At 43.9% G+C, this 25,117-nt stretch overlaps 1 protein-coding gene across 1 annotated transcript in view; it reads right to left on the minus strand.

The window, feature by feature from the left end:
• The window catches only part of KIF5C (kinesin family member 5C), a 164,382-nt gene extending 139,569 nt beyond the window's left edge, over positions 1-24,813 (minus strand). The window contains exon 1 of the mRNA XM_019455717.2: positions 24,271-24,813. Coding sequence (XP_019311262.1) covers positions 24,271-24,396 — 126 coding nt within the window. The 5' untranslated portion in view covers positions 24,397-24,813. The remainder of the gene's footprint in view (positions 1-24,270) is intronic.
• Positions 24,814-25,117: the final 304 nt, after the last annotated feature.

Here is a 25,117-nt window from a genome sequence, read left to right on the forward strand (position 1 = left end):
TTAAGTGGCTTAAAACAACACAACCTTATTATCTTACAGCTCTGTGGGTCAGAAGTCTGCAGTGGGTCTCACTGGGCTAATGTTAAGGGGCCAGGAGCACTGCGTTTCTTTCCTGGAGTCCCTGGGGGGAATCCGTTTTCTTGCCTTTGACAGCTTGGGAGGCCACCCACATTCCCTGGCTCACGTCTTCCTTCCACCTTCAGAGCAGCAGTGACCAGCCGAGTCCGAATGCGTCTTTCTCAGGATGCCATATGTCTTGTTCTGACTCTTCTGCTTCCCTCTTCCCCCTTTAAGGACCCTTGTGATTGCACCAGACCCATGGGGATAATCCAGGACAATCTCCTTATTTTAAGGTCAACTGATTAGCAACCTTATTTCCCTCTTGTCAAATAACATATTCGGGTTCCAGGGGTTAGGAAGCAGACATCTTTCTGCCTACCACAGATGGGATGGGAATTGTCTCATGAGATATGCATTTGAGGGTCCTGTGACCTTGAGTATCCAATAAACAGGTTAGTGGTGATCCTAACACTCACTGAAGTCACTGCAGAAATAAAAATATTCAAGACAAATCTGGCATTTTCAAACCGGAAAGAGCTACTCAGTCTGGGACCTTCCACCCCCAAATGCCTGAAGGTCTCCGTTACCATGTGGACCCAACAGGACATCTGGCAGGAAGAGAGTCTAGGAGGGAGGTGGGACTTCACACAGTGGTCTACATGCAGGAGGTGCTGGAGTGGGTACAGTGTGCGAACTGCTTTCACACACAGGATCCCACGTCATCTTCACTCCCACCCCACCGGGCGGTGCTCAGCATCTCCGTTTCACTGCAGACATGTTACATTGGTTGACTTGCCTGAGATCATGCCCTCAGGGAGAGGTAAAATCAGGGCCTGATCACTACTGGCCCAAACCACAAGCTTTCCCCACTAGTATATGTCTCCCCTAGAGCACAGCGGACAGAGTGCCTAGGACCGGGTGACTTAGAAGACACCAAAATTAAACATGCACATCAATCAGAGTTAGTTGAGGGACAGGAAGCAGACTGCAAAACAAACTCTTTCGGACTAAATAAGGGTAAGGTTAAAAACACCAATTTTAAGTTGCATTCTATATACTCTTAACGTACATACATTAGAGTCTAGAAAATTTATTTGCTAGTGCCTCTCACAGTATCTGGCCCAGAACTGGGACTCAAAAAATATGTTTTACAATAAACATCACAGTCTTATAGTATCTTTCAGGGGGAGCTTTGATCTAACCAGGACATAAGAATAGGAAAGAGTGAAATTTTGATGTCCTCCAGCACTCCCTGAATTCATCATATGGAATTAATTTTTTGAATGAACTCCCCAAAAAACTCCCTACTAGAGAAACACTAGTCTACGATATGCTGGTTCACAAATTACACTTATTAGGTCATAACTAGCATTAAAAAAATAAAGTTTTGGGGGCGCCTGGGTAGCTCATTGGTTAAGAAACTGCCTTCAGCTCAGGTCATGATCTCATGGTTTGTAAGTTTGAGCCTCACGTCGAGCTCTCTGCTGTCAGATCTTCCATCCCACTCTCTCTCTGCCCCTCCCTTGTTCATACTCTGGCATGCTTTCTCTCTCTCCCCCGCTCTCTCTCTCTCTCTCTCTCTCTCTCCCTCCCTCTCTCACTCTCTCTCAAAAATAAATACAAACTTAAAAACAAAATCTTTCCTTAAAAAAAGTGTGATTGAGTAGAATAGAAAATATCAGAGTGAATCACAGATACTATTTAATACTACTATTAAAAGTAGTATTCCATAAATCGATTATTTCAGACTTATGATGTCAAGTGTATACCTTGGATTTCTTGGTAAAATGCATCATGGTGTCATGGTAAAAAAAAAAAAAAAAAAAAGTGAAAGCTGCTTCTATAGTTAAAAACATTCCCATCACAGAATTCTGGAATAGGCTAGCTTTCATAGGGTGATAATTATCAATAACTCTGTCTGAAATTGTTGTTCATTTTTAGCAACCTAGGTTCCTATTGTCTTTTCTCATGGCTATGTACAAGCACCTGAAGTTCCTGACCATTCCAACAAGACAAAGCAACAATGATGCTAAGAGAATCACCTCCCTGTTCTCTCCTCCAGGGCACTCTCAATCCCTTACTGAAACATTGTCTGGAATTCCTTCTCTTTGACTAAAACAGGAGAGATGTAAGCATGGTGATGTTCCTAAAAGGGGGGTGGGGGGGGAACACGTATAAAAATTCGACTGCTGCAGAATTCTTTTTATGCAGCCATCTACCCTATTGTGACAGCAACAGCTGGCTTTCAGGGAGCCATTTCTAATACTCAGGATTTAAAGTCTAGGAATGCCTCCACTCCCCTCCCCCACACCACCATCACACAGGGGAAAATTGGCATGCCTCTCACTTGGCCCCTCTACTCCATGGTTTGAAGGCTCAGCTGTGCGTGCTCAAAAAGTCATTCTCTGGGAGGGCTCCCCAAAAGCTCTCCTCTGGGGAATCTTAGTCTTGTTATCAGGAAAAAGCCAGGAAACCTTCCATGGGCTATCACCTCCAGAGAAAAGACCTGAGTTTTGTCATCTCTGAACTCCCTGCAGTGTAAAGTAGGACCTGGGTGCAAACTACCTGTTACAGACGGAAGCCCTAACTTCCAGTACAACTGTATTTGGACATAGGACCTTTAAAAGGTAAATAAAGTCAAATGAAGTAAGGACGGGGTCCTAATCCAGTCGGATTGATGTCCTTCCTTCCAGAGATCTCTCTGGATCTGAACAGGCTACATTTTTCTACCTTCAGAATTCACAGCAACTTTAAGTAGCTATTGTGAAACATAAATGATGAGAGAAAAGAGCAGGTCACAGAAAGATATACACAGTATTTTTATAAATATTTCATTGATTCAATACTAAGCAAAATTAAGCAAACAAACAAAAATGTTTGCAGTAAAACTACAAAGAATATTAGGTGGATGATAAAAGCAAAATTTAGGTGGATGGTTTCTTCCGGGGTGAGGGGACAGCAACTGGGACCAAGGAAGCTTTATGCATTGCTATTAGGGGGATGGAAACCTCATGGGTATCCATTTTATTAAAATGTCTCATCATGTATTTTTGTTACATTTATTATTTTATATGTAATAAATATTTCATAATTAAATTTATAAAAGTAAGATGTTAGCATAATATAACATCCATCACTTAACAGTAGCTATTCTGGAGAGAGGGGGTATGGGACATTTCTACTTACCAATTTTTACCTCCCTGTATCTTTTTAATTGCCCTAAAATGCTTATATAATACTTATATTTGGAATAAAAAGTCAAGAAAGTAAAGGAGGTAAAAAGAAGCTATTGGACATTTATGATTACTTTCATAATTTCTTTAATCTTCCCTCCCCCTTCAATTTCCTGAGTAATAAGCTAGGATGGACCACTGACCAGCTTTAAGAAAAATGTATTGGTTGGTCTAAAATAATTTTGATCCTCAGACCCTATGGCTCAGTATTGATTTATTACATATATTACACAAAAATGCACTTGAAATATAAGCTTCAGCTGGAATTAACCCACACTCTTTTGAAATGAAAATAATAGCTATGTGGTTATAATAATAATTCAAGCACTCGATAGCCTGGTTATTAAGAAAACGCTGGGAAGCAGACATCCAAAAAAGAAATTCTCTTATTTCTTTTCCTTTCAAGACAATTTAGGTAAATTATAGACATTTCGCTTTCAGAGCTGAGGACTATCAATAGAATTTTAAGTGTGGTTCATTTATATTAATGTCTTCAATTTAGAATTTCTTGGACCCTTCTTGCTTTATGATGCTAGTTTTGAGCTTAAATTGAAATAGTTTTGTAAGACTAGTAAGCTGCAAATCAAGAGAAAAGTGTTTTGTGTGTGGCTTCTATGTTTTCATAGAGGAGGAAATCATTTGAAAGCAATCATTTCTATACTTAATGTATTTCTAATTTCTTTCATTTTTGGCTCTGTCAACTGAAAAGCTGAATAGAAGAAAACAGAACTTGGATATCCAACAAAAAAATTTTTATTCTTTGGGAAATGGAACTACTTTGCAAAATCTGCCCCAACCTTAAAGGTGTTTATTTCTCAATAAACTTTGAGTACTAGTCAATCACTTATCAGTTGTATTGCCATTGTGTGTGTGTGTGTGTGTGTGTGTACATGTCGGTGTCTATCTGTCTCTCTTACTAGACAGTGAGTTGGTTGAGGGTGGGATAAATAGAATGTGCTCCCTAAGGAATACCTATATATAGTTTGGCCCAATTATGATGAATTTCTCAAAAGAAATATGTAGGCAGCTCCTTTAGTGGTCAGGTGGGACTTATGGGGAAAGGGAGGGAGCAAAAATCAGACCAAATATAATCATAAAAATGAGACAATAAGTACCAGAAGAAATGCTCTTTTAGTTAGTCATTTATTCATTCATTCCATCATGTATTGTGTACCCATTAGGACTCACATGCTGAGAATATGAAAATAAATCAAACAATGGATATCAATATACCTTCATAAAGTTATATTTTTTATTTTTATTTATTTATTTTTTACCTGGGCTTCACACCCAGCATTGAGCCCAAAGTGAGGCTTGAACTCAAGACTCTGAGACCAAGACCTGAGCTGAAATTAAGAGTCTGAGGCTTAACCAACCAAGCCACCCAGGCTCCCCTAAAGCTATATTTTTTTAAAAAGAAGGAAAATAGGGGCACCTAGGTGACTCAGTCAGTTGAGCGCCTGACTCTATTTCAGCTCAGGTTGATTCCAGGGTCATAGGATCAAGCTCCAAGTTGGACTCCATGCTGAGAGTGGAGCCTGCTTAAGCTTCTCTCTCTCTCTCTCTCTCTCTCTCTGTCTCTTTCTCTCTCTCTTTCCCTCTGCCCCTCTTCCCCACTTGTGCTCTCTCTCTTAAAAAAAAAAAAAAAAGATTGAAAAAAAAAAAGATTGAAAAAATTGAACAAAACCCAGTACTCCGAATGGGGTAATTCCAAGAAGGGAGGGACTAAATAAACAAGGAAATGCCTCCAGCGAGCCTGCAGAGAGAAAAAGAATTTCAAGAGACACAGACAGATGGGAAAGGCACTCTAAGAGATGGGAACCTCATGAACAAAGGCACCGAAGAGTGAAATTGCAGACTGAGGTTGAAATATGGTGTACAGTTAGGTTTGATTTCTCAATCAATTTCTCAATTTCTGAAGGAAACATATTATAGAGCATTTGCTGAATCACAGGAACCAAGGTGAGGAGTTCAAATTTATTTTAGTAAGTAAAGGAGCGTCTTAAAATGTTTCTGAGCAGAAAGTTGACATATTCTGAGTAGTACTTCAGAAAGAAGACGTTAGCTACAGTGTTCAAGGGACTAGAGGGAATGTAGAGCAAGCAGGGAATTGTTTCCCAAGACTATTACAATCCAAGCAAGAAGCAATGAAGGTCTTCAAGAACTACTCATGAGTAAAAGCAAAAGAAAACAAACCAGGGATAGATGGTACTTCCTTACCTTAATAATGAATATCTATTAAAAATCTATATCAAACATCACCTTAAGATCAAGAATATGACAAGGAGTCCTGCTATCATTGTTTTTATTTTAGATTGTCCTGAAGGCCCTATCTAATGCAGTGAGACAAGAAAAAAGGAGTGAAAAGTATTTGTTGTAGAAAGAAGGAAACAGAACTCTCATTCTTTAAAGATGATAAGGGGCACCTAGGTGACTCAGTTGGTTAAGCACCTGATTGTTGGTTTCGACTCAGGTCACGATCTCATGGTTTCATGAATTCAAGCCCCACATCTGGCTCTGCACTGGCAGCACGGAGCCTACTTGGGATTCTCTCTCTCCCTCTCTCTCTGCCCTTCCTTCACTCATACTGTGTCTGTCTCTCTCAAAATAAACTTTAAAAAACTTTTTAAGGGGCGCCTGGGTGGCTCAGTTGGTTAAGCGGCCGACTTCGGCTCAGGTCATGATCTCGCGGTCCGTGAGTTCGAGCCCCGCGTGGGTCTCTGTGCTGACAGCTCGGAGCCTGGAGCCTGTTTCAGATTCTGTGTCTCCCTCTCTCTGACCCTCCCCTGTTCATGATCTGTCTCTCCCTGTCTCAAAAATAAATAAAACGTTAAAAAAATTTAAAAAAAACTTTTTAAAATAAAACCTACTCACAAATTTTTAGAAGACAGTTTACTAATATGCTTGAATGTATATATGGACTTAGAAATCCAAGAAGGAGACATAAATCTCTATACTTTTAAGACACAGAAGAGCAGTGTGAAAACGTTTTTATTAAAACAAAACAAAACAAAAAAAGCATTAGGGAAGCCTGGGTGGCTCTGTCAATTAAGTGTCCGATTCTTGATTTTGGCTCAGGTCATGATCTCACGGTTTGTGAGATGGAGCCCTGAGTTGGACTCCACACTGACAACACGGAGCCTGCCTGGGATTCTCTCTCTCCCTCTCTGCCTTTCCCAACTTGCACTCTCTCTCTCTCTCCCCCTCTCAAAATAAATAAGTAAACTTAAAAAAAAAAAAGGCATGATAATCCTTTTCTCTGTGGATAGATCCATGTGAACTAAGAGTACATCAAAACATTCAGGAGTCTATGGGGCACCTGGATGGCTCAGACTGTTGAGCGTCTGACTTTGACTCAGGTCACAATCTCACAGTTCGTGGGTTCAAGCCCTGCATCGGGCTCTGTGCTGACTGCATGGAACTTGGAGTCTGCTTCAAGTTCTGTCTCCCTCTCTCTTTGCCCCTCCCCCACCTCAGAAAATAAATAAGCATTAAAAAAAAAATCAGGAGTCTAGCCTACAAGATTTCGTAGCAAATGCACCACACCCTGAGAGCACTGGCACTGTGATCTATGGAACACCCTAGACAGCCTCTCAGCTGGAAATTATAGCAAGAGCAGAGCTGATTCTGACCTTCATACAAAATCTGATACCAATGTAAGGGCAAGCAACAGAGAGGGAAAAAAAAACCCTCCACTTTCAAGTACAGCCCAGCATACAGCTACCTTCTCTATAGCAGTTCCCCAAATTAAACTTCAGCCCAGTGGGTTGCTAATGGTAAACACCAAGTAAACAGAGTCAAGTGTGCTTATTTACTGCAGGACTGTTGACGAGAGAGGTGGGGTTGTCTCCAAGATGCAGAGAATATGAGCAACACTTCCTGCATTTAATTGACAACAAACCCTTTTATCAAAGAACTTGTGTCCTAGCGAAACTGCAATTTAGGAAATGCGGTGCATCTGGACATTTTCAACTCCTGTCAGGAACCAAAATGTAGATGTGACACAACAAATGGTTAAAAGCAAAGACTCTAGGACCATGCTGCCCTGGTCTGAATCCTAGGTCCACAACTTACTTACACTTGTGTGAGCAAGTGTAACTTAACCTCTTGAGCAAGTAACTCGAGCAAGTAACTTAACCTCTCTGTGCTCTAGATTCCTCATCTGTGGAATGCAGAGAGGACTTGTGATAATAGTGGTTACCTCACAGGGTAGCACTGAGGGTTAAAGTAAATGAATGAACATTCAGTAAAGCGTTTACATAAGTGTTTGTTAAGTGTAGCAGATTTTGCTATATGCTGTCACCACTCAGAATTACAATAGTTTGCGATTGGGGAAGAGCATAACTTCATTGGTCTAAGAAGATAATTACTCTTAATCTAATGGGTGCATAAACGTCTGTGAGAAGAACAGTAATACATACATTGTCTGTAGTTCTGCTAATCAAGATAGTCTATTACCTGATATTTATACTGAACACACTGTTGCCTAAGGTTGTGTTTGGGAAAGGGTGGGCCAGGGAGAATAGAAAATAAAAAAGGGGCTATTCTTAACTTTAAAAGCATTGAGAAATTTTCTTTAAATATAGTCCTCCTCAACATCCAAGTTGAAAGGCACCTTCTCTGTAACCTCCCTTACTCACTTTGCAAATAAGTTACATCTTCTGGAAGGAAATTTAGTGCTGAAGAAATTCTGCTAGAATTAAGCCATTTTACAGGATTGTCTTCCGACCTCTCTTCCCTCAAAACAGGCAAGACCAACAGACACGAGGCTACCATTATACACTGAGGCGCCTTTGACACATGCAATATTGCTCACTAAACAGTTCTCACCCATGATGGCAAAGTCTTCCAGGAAACTTCCAAACCATCAGAAAAACGTTGTGTTAAATATGGCTTAAGTTACCTATACTTCACTTCAAAAATGAATTCACTGCCAAATAGGACACTCATATATTCCTGGAGTCTGTAGGGATTGGTCTCTACAGAAAGCAACAGGATAATATTTAATAAGATCAAGTAAAGTATTCCTTGCATTAGAATGCAACCTCTAGAAAAAACTCAACAAAAGAAAACAGCAGGGATGTTCACTAAACCATCACCCAGACTAAGGGGACGCTGGAGGTCTGAACGCGAAACCAGAGGGGTTAGCAAACTGTGATCTATCAGCCCCAATGGACACTTAAATCATCACTGAAAATCACAACCAACCACGAATATATTACAAAACATGGAAAATCGTTTACGGAGTAAACTTAAGTAAAAAGGGGGAAAAAATGGAGTGCCTGTGTGGCTCAGTCAGCTGAGCGTCCGACTTCAGCTCAGGTCATGATCTCACGGTTTGTGAGTTTGAGCCCCCGTCGGGCTCTGGGCTGACAGCTCAGAGCCTGGAGCCCGCTTCGGATTCTGTGTCTCCCTCTGTCTACCCCTCTGCTGCTTGTACTCTGTCTCTCGCATTGTCTCAAAAATAAATAACCATTAAAAAAAAATTTTTTTAAGGGGGGAAAAAAAAGCATAAATGTATATCCAGGGTTGGAAGTACATTTTTTTAAAATGCTAAGTGTCAGTGAAAGGAAAAAGGATATGAAAATTAAAATGGACAATGTAGGGTGGTGAGGTTACGGCTGGTTTTGTGTTGTTGGGCTTGCACGTTACATCATGGAGATTTTGCCTTTGCAAAGGAGGAAAAATCAATTCTGTGTCAACCCTGACGAACAGGAGCACCGGAGGGGTGGGAAAGAGATTTCCCAGCACAGAACCAACTCCCGCTTCAAAGAGCTGTGTGGCCTTCACCTGCAAGGCGACCTCACACACACACACACACACATACACACGTACACACCAGGACAAAGAGGCACCTGCTACCGACCAGGAAGGCGCTTCCCGGGTTTCCCACAACAGCGCCTCCTCCCACCAGCGGGCCTCCTAATGCGCGCTTTTGTTCACGGGGTGGAGGGACCTCATTAGCTGGCGCCCGTGCTAAAGGGAAATGCGTTTCCAGGACCAGAGGTCTCGTCATTCCTAGCATTAGCAACAGAATGCAGACAGAAGGTAAGTGGCAGATTTGCGAATCACCGGGGTAGAAGTTAAAAACCGCCTTCCAGGGAGGCCGAGCCCAGCAGTGAGGCGGCCCTGGGGCCCGGTCTCCAGGACACTGCGGTGTCAGCTGGGCAGCAGCGGAGCACCGCGACCTTCTTCAAAGACGACGCGGCGTGTCCCCCCGTGGGTGTTCCCAGTGTCACCCACTGCAAGCGCATCCCAGCCCGCTGCCGTTAATGGCCAGGCCTGAATTATATGACGCCGGCCGGAGGCAACACTCAATGTACCAGTACTTGGCGGGGAGTGGGGAGTGATAGCAGAGAGAGGGACTGGGCTACAGCACACATCCCGCCCTGGGGCTTTTCCCAACACTATTCAAGACAGAAATATGTAAAGCAGCTATGCAGAACAGCAAAATAACTTAAAATAAAGAAGCAAATTTTACACGTGCAGTGTAGACAGATCCTGCCGCAGCGTCAAGGTAATGATGTCCCTCTGCAAGGTGTCCCTGAACACAACTGGATGTGCTTTCTCTTTAACTCCAGCAAGGCTTTGTTTCCTCTTCTCTTTGGACACTCCCAGCAGGCTAATTTTCTCTTCTTTTCTTTTCTTTTTTTTACTTGCCTTCTTTTCTTGGATTATATACATGGTCATTGACAGCAGAGATCTTGTCTTACTTATCGCACAATAAACCCTCAATACATCAAAGTGGAATTAAAATTAATAAATGCAAAAACAGTGTGTCGGCAGCACAGAAAAGATTCCTGCGACACTGTGCAACAGAAATGCAATGTCAACGATGAATGCAAGCCACACGTGTAACCTTAAATTTCCTAGTAGTCGCATTTTAAAAAGTAAAAATAGGGTGCCTGGGTGGCTCAGTGGGTTACACACCTGACTCTTGATTTCCGCTCGGGTCAAGATTTTGGCTCGGGCATTTTGAGTTTGAGCCTCGTGTTGGGCTCTGCACAGACAGCATGGTGCCTGCTTCGGAGTCTCTCTTTCCTTCTCTCTCTGCCTCTCCCCTACTTGTGTGTGGGCATAAGCGCGCGCTCTCTCCCTCCCTCAAAATAAATAAACTTAAAAAGAAAAAGTAAAAGTAAAACGGGGAAAATCATTTTTATCATTCAAAATGTAATGACTACACAAAATTGAGATAGTTTACATTTCCGTTTTTTTTGTCCTAAGTCTTCAAAAGCCCACGTACATGTTACAACTACTGCACGCCCCAACTTGGACCAGCCACATTGCAAGTGCCGGATAGCTGCGTGACGCGAGTGGCTTCCATACTGGACAGCAGAGAATCACAGTGAGGTCCAAAACTTTACCTTTGCTCTTTGAAAAAGTAAACGTTGGGGCGCCTGGGTGGCTCAGTCGGTTGAGTGTCCGACTTCGGCTCAGGTCATGATCTCATGGTCCCGTCCTTGAGTTCAAGCTCCGCATCAGGCTCTGTGCTGACTGCTCAGAGCCTGGAGCCTGTTTCGGATTCTGTGTCTCCCTCTCTCTCTGACCCTCCCCCGTTCATGCTCTGTCTCTCTCTGTCTCAAAAAAAATAAATAAATGTTAAAAAAAATTTTTTTTCAAAAAAAAATAAAAAAGTAAACGTTCATACTAAAAAAGAACTCACTTAATTTCAAGTTTTCCATGAATGTATATATTACCTCTTTATATTTACTTTTTAATAGCACTAAAGAAATATTAAATACGTGTATATTTTCCCCTTTACAAGCTCTTTTGGATAAATGTCTAGACCAGAAAATACAGTTTAAAAACAGATCCTCAAACCGATTTTTATCAAGAGTCGTATTTATTAAGAAACATTTAACAAGCAAATGAGCAAGCAAGTGCTGTTACTCTAGGATACAGTACTTTGGGTGTTTCTTTCCCACTTGTTTGAACAAATAATTAGTAGGTTGTGTTGTTCAGTAATTATTACCGAAGAGCTAAACACTTCCCTTCTAAAGTCTGTTTTTCACAAATATTATATAAATAAACTATTAGTAGTTAGGAGGCTCTGATGCTATATAATGGCATTAGTACAAGGGACCAAAAAAGCCAGAAGCCTCCCCTGACAGCTCCTCCCACCCACTGGGTGGGTGAGTTTGCTCAAGTAACCAGACAGCACGTGGCTAGGGCATCGATACCCATATCCCAATCCTGAACCTAGCCAAGTGTGGAGGCTCACATGGTCTTTCTACTTTCCTTACCTCACCACGCCCCCATCCCACAGCCCAGTCTCTTCTGGACCTTGAGACCAGCCCACCTGGGCCTGAATCTGTGGAGCTAGCCTAATTTACCTACTCAGCAGCATGCAGACAGGAGACAGAAAAACAGCTCCTAGGAGCCAGCCCAGGAATCCAGATCTGCAGAGGTCAGCTTACCACCAAGGCCAGATACAGGAAGGAATTGACTGCCTCTCATGGGATCCTGCCCACCAGTGACCAGGACTGACAGGTCTGGACACTGCCCAGTCAGACTGGAATTTGGTCCTCTCTATGAGGCAGGAGGTGGCTATGAAAGAGAAGCAGAAGTCCCTTCTCCCAAGACTATCCAAAGTTTCTGATGTCACTTGGAGTTGTTATTTAACCAGGTTCCCAGATGAAGATCAATAATTTCTGAGGAGTGAGGTGCCAGACAGGTGGTTCAGAAAAAATCTATGATATAACCGCCTCAAAGAATTGAAGCAGACCTCTCTTCGTTTCCTCATGAGGCAAAACAAGACCTGGAAATGGGAGAGATCACTCTGTGACAGAGCACAGGAAAGGAAGGGACTGTCAGTCCAGAATTGTGTAGCCAAGACCTTTAAGTAAATTAAAGATCTTCTAAAATAGTATTATTGATGGGCAGCTCTTATGACCATACACTGCAGCCTAGGAAGTTAAAGCATAAATTACTGGGATTTTTTTTTTTTAATTTGCACTTTTTATCCATCTCCCTTCAGAGATTTTTTTTCTTTTTCTTTTTGTTTATTTTATTTTTGAGAGAGAGAGAGAGAGAGAGAGAGAGCGCGCGCGTGCGCGCGTGATTGGAGGAGGGGCTGAGAGAGGAGACACAGAATCTGAAGCAGGCTCCAGGCTCTGAGGTATCAGCACAGAGCCCAATGCAAGACTTGAACCCACAAACTGTGAGATCGCGACCTGAGCCAAAGTTAGCCCTTAACTGACTGAGCCACCCAAGCGCCGTTTTTTTTCTTTTTAGTGAGAAAAGGCATAAGAAACATAAAAAGACAACTACAAGCCTTTTTCCTTAAAGTAGTTTGTTGCAGTGAATTCTGTTCTCACATGTATATTTTTTCCCTTCAGCTCTGTTGGATTTCTTTTCCGGTATTCAATTCACACCAAGGACAGGTATTCATTGACTAAAAAGGTAATAAATACTACTACACCTAGAAACACCTAAAAGTATTGCTGTGAATGTACTTGGCACCAATCTGATAAGGGCGGTATTGAGCTCGCAAGACAAGTGAGTGATACATCTGCCTGCTTTCCTGGTGTTTACACAAGCCAACTAAAGCCAGGGGGAAAGCAGCAGGGAAAAACTATAACGCGGAAATCTCTTTAAACAGCTTTTCTGGATGACACCGCAATGCTGGCACTGGTTTATTAGAAAGGGTAAGTGGGACGTGACCATTGTTAAGGGACATGGGCTGGAAATCTTGATTAGCCTGACTGCCCTGTGTTTCTTCTGTCCCACAGGACTCCACAGCAAAAGCCTCCCTTCTTGTTTTAAGGTCGATACGTATGAGCATTTCTTTTTCTCCTCACTTGTAATCAATAGCACCTAGTATTCTGATTTGAGCAAACCAGCTGTAGAATAAATTTATGAAGCAATAGGGGGAAATATGGGTACTTGACATTAACGAATTGCTCATATTTTAGTTGTGATGATGTCATTGAGGTTTTAAAAGAGAACTGATATGTTAAGGATAAAATGATGTGAGATTTCACTTTAAAACAATCAGGTGATTTGGGGAGGAATGGTTAGGGGAGTATAGAAAAAATAAATCTGGCCATTTGTTGATGATGGTTAAAACTGGTTGACAGCTTCCTGGGGGTACATTTTGTTATTCTTTCTACTTTGGTGTACGTTGGAATCTTATATAATAAGTTACTTAAAAGAGTACCTAATAATCAGAGGGCAAGGCGCTAAGCTCTTTCTAGGGTTTTTTTGAGAGGGTTATTTTATCCCTTCTCAACTTACAACTGCCCAGCAGATATCACAGGCCATTCAATGTTAGCACCAAGAAGAAAAGCATCCATCCTATTTTTCTTGAAGACTACAAACTTGGCCTCTATCTTTCGCTGCCTCAAGAGAGAAATTTAGCTTTTGATCACCTCCAAGAAACAACATCCTTTAGGATATTGAAACTGACAGGAGACAGCCTACAAAATCGTATGGTTTACATTAAAAGTCTGAAGGCATTGCTGTGTTCTGGATCTACGGGTTAACAGTGCATGACAGAACACATACTCTTGGTAAGAATTTAATTTAGCTCAGGTATGAAGGATGCCTTATGAGACAAACTGGCAGCGATTCCATCTGGTAGACAGAGAGATGGGAGTATAAAACAGGACAACTTACCATCTCTGAATTGCTCTCTCTCAAAAACTATGGCTGCCTTAAAATCATCTATACCCTGTTACCCACCAATCCCAATTCTGGGGATGTATTCTAAAACAACAATCTGGCAAGTGCACAAAAAGATGTGTGCACCAATGTTTATCACACTTTTGTCTATAACAGAACGAAAAACAAGCAGAAAAACCCAAATGTCTAACACTAGGAAATGGTTAAAGTATTGATTGATATGCAATGCAATTATATGCAACCTTTACAAATGCTACTATCTGAATATACTGTTAAGCAAAACAGTGGGTTTCAAAACAGATTTTTTAAAAACGCTATCTGTGTTTTAGAACAAAGTATGGTTGTTTTATAGAATGGAAACGAGCTGGGATATACAAGGAAATGTTAACAATAGTATTTTCTAAAAGTCTGGGTGGCTCAGTCGGTTGAGTGTCTGACTTCAGCTCAGGTCATGATCTCACGGTTCATGAGTTCGAGCCCCACGTCGGGCTCTGTGCTGATGGCTCAGAGCCTGGAGCCTGCTTCCGATTCTGTGCCTCTCTCTCTCTCTGCCCTTCCCCCACTTATGCTCTCTCTCTGTCTCTCAAAAATAAATAAATGTAAAAAAATTTTTTTAACAAAAGTATTTTCTGGTTTGTAAAAGTAAAAGTGCTTTTTACCACCTTCTTCATGCTTTTCTGCATGGTCTGAATTTTTTTTAATGAGCATGGAATATATCAGAAGTCCTGAAGAAGCTATTGCATTTAAGACAGTAACAGTAAAACCATGAGGATGTCCTAAGTAGGAAAAACAAGTTACCAGAGCTGGAGAAAGGTCAAGGTAAAAATCCAAGCAAATAACTCCAGGGTCTACCATCTAACAGCTTAGGACGGTCAGCATTCTTTTATTTCCTTCAAAAGATATCTGGTACTGAGCATCTACTCTGTTCCAGGCACTGTTCCAGGCCTTAGAGATGTTAATAAATGGCGCACATTTCCTGCTCTCAAACGGTTTTCAGTCTACTTGGAAGAAAGGACGCATATACCCAAATAAATGAAACACGGTAACTGGGGGAGGTCAGCTGGGAGTTGTCCATGGATATGGGGTGCATAGGAGGAAGTGTCTAATCTGGCAGGGTGGAAGGGGAGAGGGACTAGTCGGAAAAATTTCAGGGGAGGCACTACTGGATGAGATTCTAAAAGCGAATGGATGCTTGCCATTTAGCTACAATTTGAGAACAGTCACCCCAGGCATGTGGGATGTGAGCAGCTGGGGTAAGGAGGGGGAGACTTAGCCACCTCATCATTTGGGGGAATGGAAGCACAGATGGAACACAGGGTGAGGGGGTGAGGTCAGGAAGGTAGGCAGGCCCAGAATACAGAAGGTCTCAAATGTCCCACTGAATCATCCAGCTTCCAGATGACCACTGTAGTCAGGCTCCCCTGAGCCGTCTTCTCAACCACGCCTGACTTTAAACTTGTAGAGTCCAGTGTTAGCAAGAATCCTACTAAGGCAGTTTAGAGAGAGTCCCACCCCCACCCAATATCAATATCTCATCACCCCTGATACCGCATAATCTAGATCTTGATTCCTTGATATCTGGCCTGCCTTCCGCAAGAATCCTGTTAGGTCATTTTAGCAAGAATCTCCCCCTACCCTTGATGTCTCCTCTTGGTAACTGTCCATCCACCTACCCACCCACCCCCACAACCTGTTCTACTTGGAGTTGAGCCCGATTTCTCTCGCCTATGGCAACAGTACTGATACCTATCACAATAATCTTCCTTAACTATTTTTACAAGTGTCAGAATAATTTTTTCTTTAACACAACCTGAAGGCACCAGAGAACCTGTGATGAAGGGTCTGGGCTCTCCCAAGATTGTCAGTCTGACAAGAAGACACAGAAATAACCACTGGTGGGTCTTACAAAGTGGACATTTTCTGAATGCCTGCTATATACCAGGCACTGTGCTCGGCACTGGGCGTGCATTCGCTCTTGTGACCATCACAATAATCCTACAAGGTGGAGAGTTATATTAGCCCTATTACAGGCCAGGAGACTGCAACTTAGTAAGGTTTAGCAGTCTGTCCAAGTCCATACAGCTAAGAAGGTGCAGAGCTGGGAGCTGGTCCTGGGCTGTGTGACTCATGCCCACATCTGGGGAGTACTGTGAGGAATCTAACACTCCATATTCTCCCATGTTCTCTGCAATATCAACAAATAACAGCAAATGAAACAAGTCAATTCCTACTGAGAGGAACTTGGTTGACATGCAGCAAACGGGTTAAGGGAGGAGCTTTTTCAGCCACAAAAATAGGACCTTATAAAAAATCCAAGAGAAATAAGGTGAAATTGGATCTGTCGAGGGGGTATTTTTTTTAACTCAAGTGAAACCATTAGGGAGTAGGCAGTTTTGTTTTTGCTTGTTTAATAAGTAGACACAGGTGAGAAAGCTGAGGCAGGGACTCAAGGGAACCCAAAGGTGGGGGAGGTTTCCTATTCTGAATGGGGGAGAAAAGCCAAAAATGGAAAACACTGTCATTAAATAGGGGACTTGGGCCAGACACGCACAGGTGGAGGCAGAGGGAAATCCCCAATGATACCCAAGTTATTTAAGGAAATGCAGAAACTGGCATTGATGGAGACTTGGTTCTGTGCAGGGAGCAAGGAAAGAAAGAAGCCTCAATCAAGATACACTTACAAAGCAACTAGACAAGCACTGTGAAGGAGGCAAAGACCCATGAAACACACACACCCTCTCCCTCTCTCCTATATATGATCATTGCAAATAAAAGCATCAGCGGATATGTCTATAAATAAACAGACTGTGAGCTCTGCCTTCATGGATGGTTAGGAATTTCACAAATAAGATGAAAAGAGAGGCTATTCCAAGCAAGAATGCATAAGAACAAACACCTAAGAAATAGGCCTACAGGAAGAGTTTTCAGGACATAGGGTTAAGGGCAGTAATTTTAGGAGACAAAGCTAATTCTGAAAATGAGAAAAATTACAGGCAGATAGGAAACATGGGGGATAATTAGCATTGATTGAGCATTTTCTCTCTACTAGATGCTGTTTTGACCCCTTCGTTTCATTTCATTCTAACAGCCCTGTGAGATAAGTAATTATATCTCCATTTCAAATATGATCAAACTGAGACGCAGAAAAGTTAAACAACTTGGGGAAAAAGCCCCACAGCTAGCCAGGGAATCCACACTCAGCTCTGTCTGACTCTCCCTTCTACCTCCACCAACCCCATTCACTTAGGTGGTGCCAACTGCATGCGTGCCGGGAACAGCAAGCGGCCTCTGTGTCACCTACTAGATGACAGCTACTTCCTTGTGTCCACTCCTTCCAGCGTTTCAGGGGGTATGTTTACTGGAAACCACTGATTCATTTTCAAGTGACGTAAACATCTCTGAATTTAGGGCACAGAAGAATGAAGGACTGATAATTCTCGACATTATTAAACACTATTAGTGCTCACTTAAACAGAGTGACTGAACAAACTCTTTATAATCCTGCCTTCAAATATGACTGCTTTTGGGAAGGAATACACAATGATACAACCACTTTGAAAAACAGTTTGGCAGTTTCTTAGAGTGAAACATATAGTCACAATATGATCTAGCAATCCCAAAATTGATATCATCTCAGTATTTACCCAAGAGAAATAAAAATTTGCCCTCACACAAAAACATAAATGCAAAGGTTTATAGCAGCTTTATTCATCATCATTCCACACTGAAAACAACCCACAAGTTGTTCAGTGGGTGAATGGATAAACAGACCTTGTTATATCCATCTAGTAGACTACCTCTAAGCACTAAAAAAAAATACACTATTGATACATGCAACAACAAAATAAATCTCCAAGAGTTCTTAAGTAAAAGACACACGTTCAAAAAGATCCTTACTATGTGATTCCATTTTTATGACAGTCTGGAAAAGGCAAAATTATAGAGAGGAAGAAGAAGTGGTTGCCAGGGGTTAAGAGAGGGGAGAAGGTTTGACTACAGAGGGGTGGTACAGAGGAGTGGCATGAGGGCTTCTGGGGGGGGGGGAGGGTAGGGAGTGGTAAACAAAACTGTTTTGTATCGTGAGTATGGCAGTGTGTGGTAGGCAGAGTGATGGCCTCAAAAGATGTTCACACGCTAATTCCTGGAAATCTGTGAATATGTGAATGTTCAAAAGGGACTTTGCAGATATAATTAAGGTTGCTAATCAGCTGACCTTAAAATAGGGAGATTAGGGACACCTGGGTGGCTCAGTTGGTTAAGCGTCTGACTTCAGCTCAGGTCATGATCTCACAGTCTGTGAGTTGGAGTCCCGCGTCAGGCTCTGTGCTGACAGCTCAGAGCCTGGAGCCTGCTTCAGATTCTGTGTCTCCTTCTTCTCTCTGCCCCTCCCTCACTCGCACTCTGTCTCTTAATAACGAATAAATGTTAAAAAATTAAAAAAATTAAAAAATAAAATAAAATAGGGAGATTATCCCAGATAATCTGGGTGGGCTCACTACAATCAGATGGACCCTTAAAGTGGGAGAGGGATGAAGAAGGGTCAGTGAGAAAGACATGCCATGGAAGTTGCAGGAGAGGGTGAGAACCATTAGACGGACCAACTTATTGCTGGTTTTTAAGATAGAGAAGAGGAGCCCGTGACTAGGGCCTGAGAGTGGCCTCTAGAAGCTGAGAAGAGCCAGGACTGACAACCCTCACTCCTACCAACCATAACGATTCTGCCACCAATCTGAATGAGCAAATAAATGGATTTTCCTCCGGAAAAGAACACGGCCCTGCCAATAGTTTGGTCTTGACCTTATGAGACCCTAAACAGAGAAACCAGCTGATCTGATGGACTCCTGACCTATGGAAACTTTGTGGTAATGAACTTGCACAGTTTTATACCCTTAAACTTGTGATCATTTGTTACAGCAGCAAAAGAAAACTAATATGGCATTGCTACACAACTCTATATTGTCAAAGTCCCTCCCATAGAACTATTGTGTATAAGTTAAACATGAAAAAATTTTAGGGGCACCTGGGTGGCTCAGTTGGTTAAGCATCGACTTTGGCTCAGGTCATGATCTTGCAGTTTGTGAGTTGGAGCCCTGTGTCAGGCTCTGTGCTAACAGCTCAGAGCCTGAAGCCTGCTTGGGATTCTGCTCCCTCTCTCTCTCTCTGTGCCCCCTTCCCCCGCTCCCCCACTCACACTCTGTCTCTCTCTCTCTCAAAAATAAATAAACATTTAAAAAAGTTAAAATGAAAAAATCTTAATGTTCATGTTTTTAAAGACCATTACTATGGACAAAAAAAAAAAAAAAAATTCTAGCCATATTTCTTTACGTTTTGAGTCCTTAACTTCCACAATGATAACTCCAACTTGGAATTTGGTCTCTGTCCTGGTCCTTCCTTTCTCGCCCATCTACTGTCCGGAACTAATCTGAGATCCTGCAGGCTGAGGCCACTTTCCATACCACTGACCAGCTCAGGGGTCACGGCTGATGTTTTGCCTTGGCTCTCAAAGAGGTCAGAACTTAATGCTTTCCTAGGACTTTGAATAAGAGGAAAGTCCCAAGGGAGCAAACTGAAGTCAACATCCATTTCAAAGAACTTACTGGGAACTCTCCAAAACAGAGTTTCCATCAATACAGATACATCAAAACCAATAGTCAGAGCCATAAGTAGTGGCTGACTCACCAGGATTTTCAGCAGCTAATGGAGGAGTACTTCGAGAAATGCTATAAATCCAATATTTTTCTCTGAAGAATTAATTTATGTGGAGTCCCTTTTCTAATCACTAGGTCATCACCACCCTCTACTTCCATCTCACTGCCAGTGTCAACAGCTTTCCTACTATTTAACAAAGCTGAGAGTAGTACTTTCCCAATTTTCTTAAGGCATTTAAGTACAGTATATGCAGTCTTACCAGGTCTGCTCAAAGGAATAGCACTTCTCTTTGAAACTGTTTTTTTACTGAGAACAAATTGAGGGTTGATGGGGGGTGGGAGGGAGGGGAAAGTGGGTGATGGGCATTGAGAGGGCACCTGTTGGGATGAGCACTGGGTGTTGTATGGAAACCAATTTGACAAGAAATTCCATATATTGAAAAAAAAAAAAAAAAAGAAACCGTTTTTTTAACTACTCCCTAGGCCAATTAAGGGCCCACAAAACAAGTTAAATATACCAAAGTAAAGATTTCTAGATTCAACAAAGAGATCAATAAATACTTAAGTGCTTTCTATGGGCAAGGCCCTGGGAAATACAAAGAAGCAAAACATAAATGGTCTTTATCTCTGCCCATAGCTTACAATGTCATTACGTATATGATAAAACTAATAATAATCCAAGACAAAGAAGTCACAAGATCTTGTGCAAAATAATGCTTCAGGGGTTCAAAGTGGGGACGACTGTGGCTGGGCTGCTCAGAAAAAGAAAGCTTTACTCAGGAGCTGAAAAAAATGCAAGGATGGTGGAGATACTTCCTCTAAGGCAGGACATTTTCTTAAAAAGAAAAATCTAGAAACTATACCTGCAAAATCTCCCTCTTAGCATACATCTCCATAAAAATTGAACAGAACCTTTTTTTTAAGGTATTTTACCTATTTAAGGTATTTTACCTAATGTTGCCTATATATTTAAGGTGTTACCTTATTTTTTTAAGGTATTTTACCTATTCACCTAAGGTATTTCTCACTCTGCCCTAAAGCTTTTCTCTTCTGTTGCTCCAAACTTCCTCCACCTCTTCTTGAATCCACACCACGCTGGCTCTTCTCTCTTCACCTGCTCCTGCCTTATTTTATTTTTTTAAAGTTTATTTATTTATTTTGAGACAAAGAGAGCATGCAAGTAGGGGAGGAGCAGAGAGACAGGGAGAGAGAGAGAGAATCCCAAGCAGGCTCCACACTGTCAGCACAGAGCCCGACATGGGGCTCAATCTTATGAACTGTGAGATCAAGACCTGAACCGAAATCAAGAGTCCAAGGCTTAACCGACTGAGCTACCCAGGAGTCCCATTTTATTGTAATTTTATGTCAGCTCCACATCCAGCATGGAGCCCAACACAGGGCTTGAACTCATGACCTTTAGATCAAGAACTGAGCTGAGATCAAGAGTTGGACACTTAACCGACTGAGCCACACAGGGACCCCGAACAGAACTTTAAAGAAAAAAAAAAAATGACCTTAGTTTCAAAAACAAAAGAAATTTCTGGGATTCTGAATTTAGACTAACAGCTGACTCCACAGAAATTCATTCTTTACACGGCTCTGCTGGGAGTGAAGATGACTGACATTGCTGGACGGTTCTGGCCTTCTTTGGTCATCCTCACAATCTACACCTCTACAAGCAAGAAAGAGATGACCACCCAAGGCAGTCTCCACCTGCAACTGAACCATATGGGCTGGTTGCAACTGAATTGGCTTGGGAGCCGTTCTACTTAGTGTACAAAACGGGTTACAGGCTGCTAGAAAGGTCATTTCCATTAGTTACACATTATTAATCAGGAATAGGAAGGGTCCTGGCACATGCCAACCCTAGTCCCCCTTCAATGTCTAGCAGTCTTCTGTTTTGGATGCACTCTCACCAAAAGTGCAAAAGAATGTTCATAGCAGCTATGTCCATATTAACCCCAAAGTGGAAACTATCCAAATATCTACTGACAGTTAATGGATGAATAAGCCGTGGTGTATTCATACAATGGGACACGACAGAACAATGAGCAGGAGAAAATTGCTCCACCACCCCATGGAGGAATTTGACAAGCATAATGTTGACTGCAAGAAGCCACACACAAAAGCAAACATACTCTATGGTTTTACGTATATAAAGTTTATTAACAACAACAACAACAACAACAATGAGCAAAGCTAATCTATGGCAGAAGTCAGAATTGTGGTTACCCTGAGGCAGAGGGAGTTAATAACCGGGAACGACACTAATGGGACCTCTGGGGTCCTGAAAATGTGTTTCTTAGTCTGAGAAATGGTTACAAGGGAGTGATTACTTTATAAAAGCTCGCTAAGCTTTACCCTTATGATAACACTTTACTATATGAATGCTTTTTTCTATTAAAAAAAGAACCAAACTTATCCTGAAAAAATTCAAAACCGTTGTATTAAAAAGTATTATAGTAAGATAATCAAAAATTTCCCTTCACAGTTGAAGAGTTACATGTGTATTCACACCCACAACTGTTAGTTTAAATTACTCATAGAGTGACTTTGTTTTAATGTATTTAGTTAATCACATGTATACTTAGATGTGAAATAAACATGGTTCTTAGGATCTCCACCTTGCACACAGATCACTCTTAGAAGACTGAGAAAGAGAAGGAGGAGCAGGAGGAGAGGTAGAGGAAGAACAAAAATAACTTCTTCAGGCTTTTCTTTAAAACCTCTGGAAAAAAAAAATAGGGTCACCAGAACATGTTCTAGTGCTGCATAATTATTTGTTAAAAAATTGTTACAAGGTAAGGGGCAGGGACGAGATGTCCCCAGTAACTGCGACTCTATCTAAACCACAGCCTGGCTCAGGAAATAGCAAATCTGACTGTAGGCTGATCCCAGCTGAGAGATGTAACCCAAACAAGCTACTATCTGCCCCATGTACTGGCAGCAGATATGTCGCTATCACCTATCCTGCCATTAAGTATAGAATTCCCCTCTTCATCAATAATTGTAGCATAAGTCTTCTCTTCAATTTAACACTAAGCAAAGAGAAAAGCCCCCTTTCCTGCCCTGATAGGTCAGCTCCTAGAATAAACGCATGCCATTTGGAGGTCATGGTTTCCTGATGACTGTAAAAATGGGAAGGGGAGAAGAGGTCGTCAAAGGGAGCTGCCTTCCTAAGGGAGGGACAAGATGAAGCCCCTGGGCAAAGGCTAGAGCATTGCCTCAGTTACCCTTTCAGGGAGAGCACCCGCCTACCGCCTTACCGCCTACCAATCCGGCTAGCACCTGCTAGTCCCTCGGGCCCTTCTCAGGGACTGCGGCACAACCTTGAAGATGCTGGGGGCCGCTTGGCCGGCAAACGTCAGCCTCTGGTGCTTGAGAAAGGCTTGGCGGACGCTGGCAGGGACCCTCCAGAAACTGTCACCTGTCAATCACTTGACCTAAATACACCAGCCACTGGGGGGAATCGGAGGGAGGGGGTTAGCCGGAGCATGCTCAGTAATCTGAATGACATCACTTAATCAATGCCGGGGACGGGAAGGCTGCATCAGCAGCCTCGAGCGGGCTGCCAGGAATATGTCAGCGGGGACCGGGAGGCTCCCATTAACTCGGTCCCTCCCCACGCGGCTCGCATACAAAGAGGGCACCGTCAGCTACACACGCTGGGGACAACGGGGGGTGAAAGGGCGGGGGAAAGGCTGGTTTATTTCATTTGACATACTGCTTTAAGAACTAAAACCCAATGGTATTCCCTGCCCCCACCAGCAGTCCCGGCTGCAGAAAGGGAGCCAAGTGGGGGGAAGGGAAGGGAGGAGGAAAGGAAAGGTAGGACGGGAGATCAAGCGGGGGGGGGGGGGGGGGGGGAAGGGGGGACCCAGCCACACAAAGTAACTTCTACTCTTGGCAGACAGGGGCTATATGGATGTGCTCTGGGCCCCCTAGTCCCACAGATGTGGGCACACAGCCTACTCTCCACCCAGCGCGAAGCACATCTGAGGGTCTGCGGACACCAGGTGGGGGGTCGCCTCATTGGGGAGGGGTCAGTGCCGGGGACCACATCCAGGGTAGCTTGGGTTGAGAGGAAGCAGAAGACACACCAGGCCTCCCGGGAACACCAAGGCCACCAGTGTTCCCCACACCCCCAGCCTTCTGCACGCAGAGCAAGGTGAAACGCCGCGGGGAGCCGCGTCTACACCGCGTGGGAGCTCCGAACCAAGGCTAGGATTTTTCCAGTACCTTTTTTTCTTTTGCTTTTGCTAAGGTCGTGAGAAGAACAGGTAGTGTTCGATAAATCGAACTGATGCCTGGAACCATATATGGAGTGCAGAGATCATACTTTAAGGGGAGCCTGGGCACCCCGCTGGAGGGTAACCGAAACACCCTACCCACGCGGCGTGGCCAGGGCGGGGAACAATAGGCCCACGAGGGCCCCCACCCCGCGAACAATGGCGGCGCCGAACCCTTCCTCGCCCCCCACCTCCACTCTCGACACCTGGGCCCGCCCGCTGCCCCCAGTGGCCCCTCCACCCGCCCGGGAGCGAACTGTAGGGCGTAGGGGAGGGGGTTTCTCTTCAAGTCCACGCGAGAGGGCAGCCCTGCGGGGATGTCCGAGGGGGTGGCCGAACACCTCTGCCGTCTGGGGCGTTCGGGCGCCCAGCTGCGGCGCGAAGCAGCCGGGGAACCCACACGTCCCGGACACTTACCCCAATCACCACGGTCTCATCGCCTTTAAATTTTGGGATGAATTTGTCCCCTCGGAGAATCTCCGCTTCGTTGAGGGGCCGGAACCGGCACATCACTTTGATGCTGCATTCGGCTGGATCCGCCATCTCGGCTGGCGGCAGGGAGGGGGCGCGGGGATGGGTGGGGGGCCGGGGCTCAGTAAGACGAGGGAGGAGGCCGCGAACCGCACCGCCTGCAGCGAGGCCGCCTCCTGCAGCCTCCAACGAAGCTTCTCAGCAGGTCATCGCGAACTCGGCGGGCTGGGCGCCTCCGGCCGTTCCGAAACCGGGTAGGTTTCTATCAACCAGCCTCCCGCCCCGCCGGCTGCAGACCTGCCTTCCCTGGCCTTGCCCTGGCCCGGCGCTGCTCCCCGGGCCCACCTGCCCGCGACCACGCGGCCGGCGGACGAGGCGATGCGCAGGGAGCGAGCCTCGCCCGGCTCAGACCTCCCGGGCTCCTGCGCGCCCAGCCATCCTGCATCAGCACCAGCGCGCTCGGCCGCCTCCCCGGCCCGCCCCTTGGCCCCGCCCACCCCCGGCTCGCCCCGGGACGGTGACGTCACTGCGGAGATCCGCCCCGCCCTCGCCCCGGCTCCGAGAGCGGGGCATCCTGGGACTTGTAGTCGCTCCTCCTCTCGGTGGAAGGACAAGGATACTTACTTGCAGTTGGGTTGGCTTTGGGGGACAGCGGTGGTACCCCAGGTGCCACTTCCAAAAGCCTGTAGGTCTGGTCTGGCTGCCCAGGTCAAGAACAGGGTAGAGGTCGTATCCAGTATTGCCAGTTAAGATCTCTAGATAAACCAGGTCTGTATCATCTCTTTACATCTGT

Source organism: Panthera pardus, unplaced genomic scaffold (assembly GCF_024362965.1).
Source record: "Panthera pardus isolate Hobbes unplaced genomic scaffold, ASM2436296v1 HiC_scaffold_10, whole genome shotgun sequence".
Taxonomy (NCBI): Eukaryota; Metazoa; Chordata; class Mammalia; order Carnivora; family Felidae; genus Panthera; species Panthera pardus.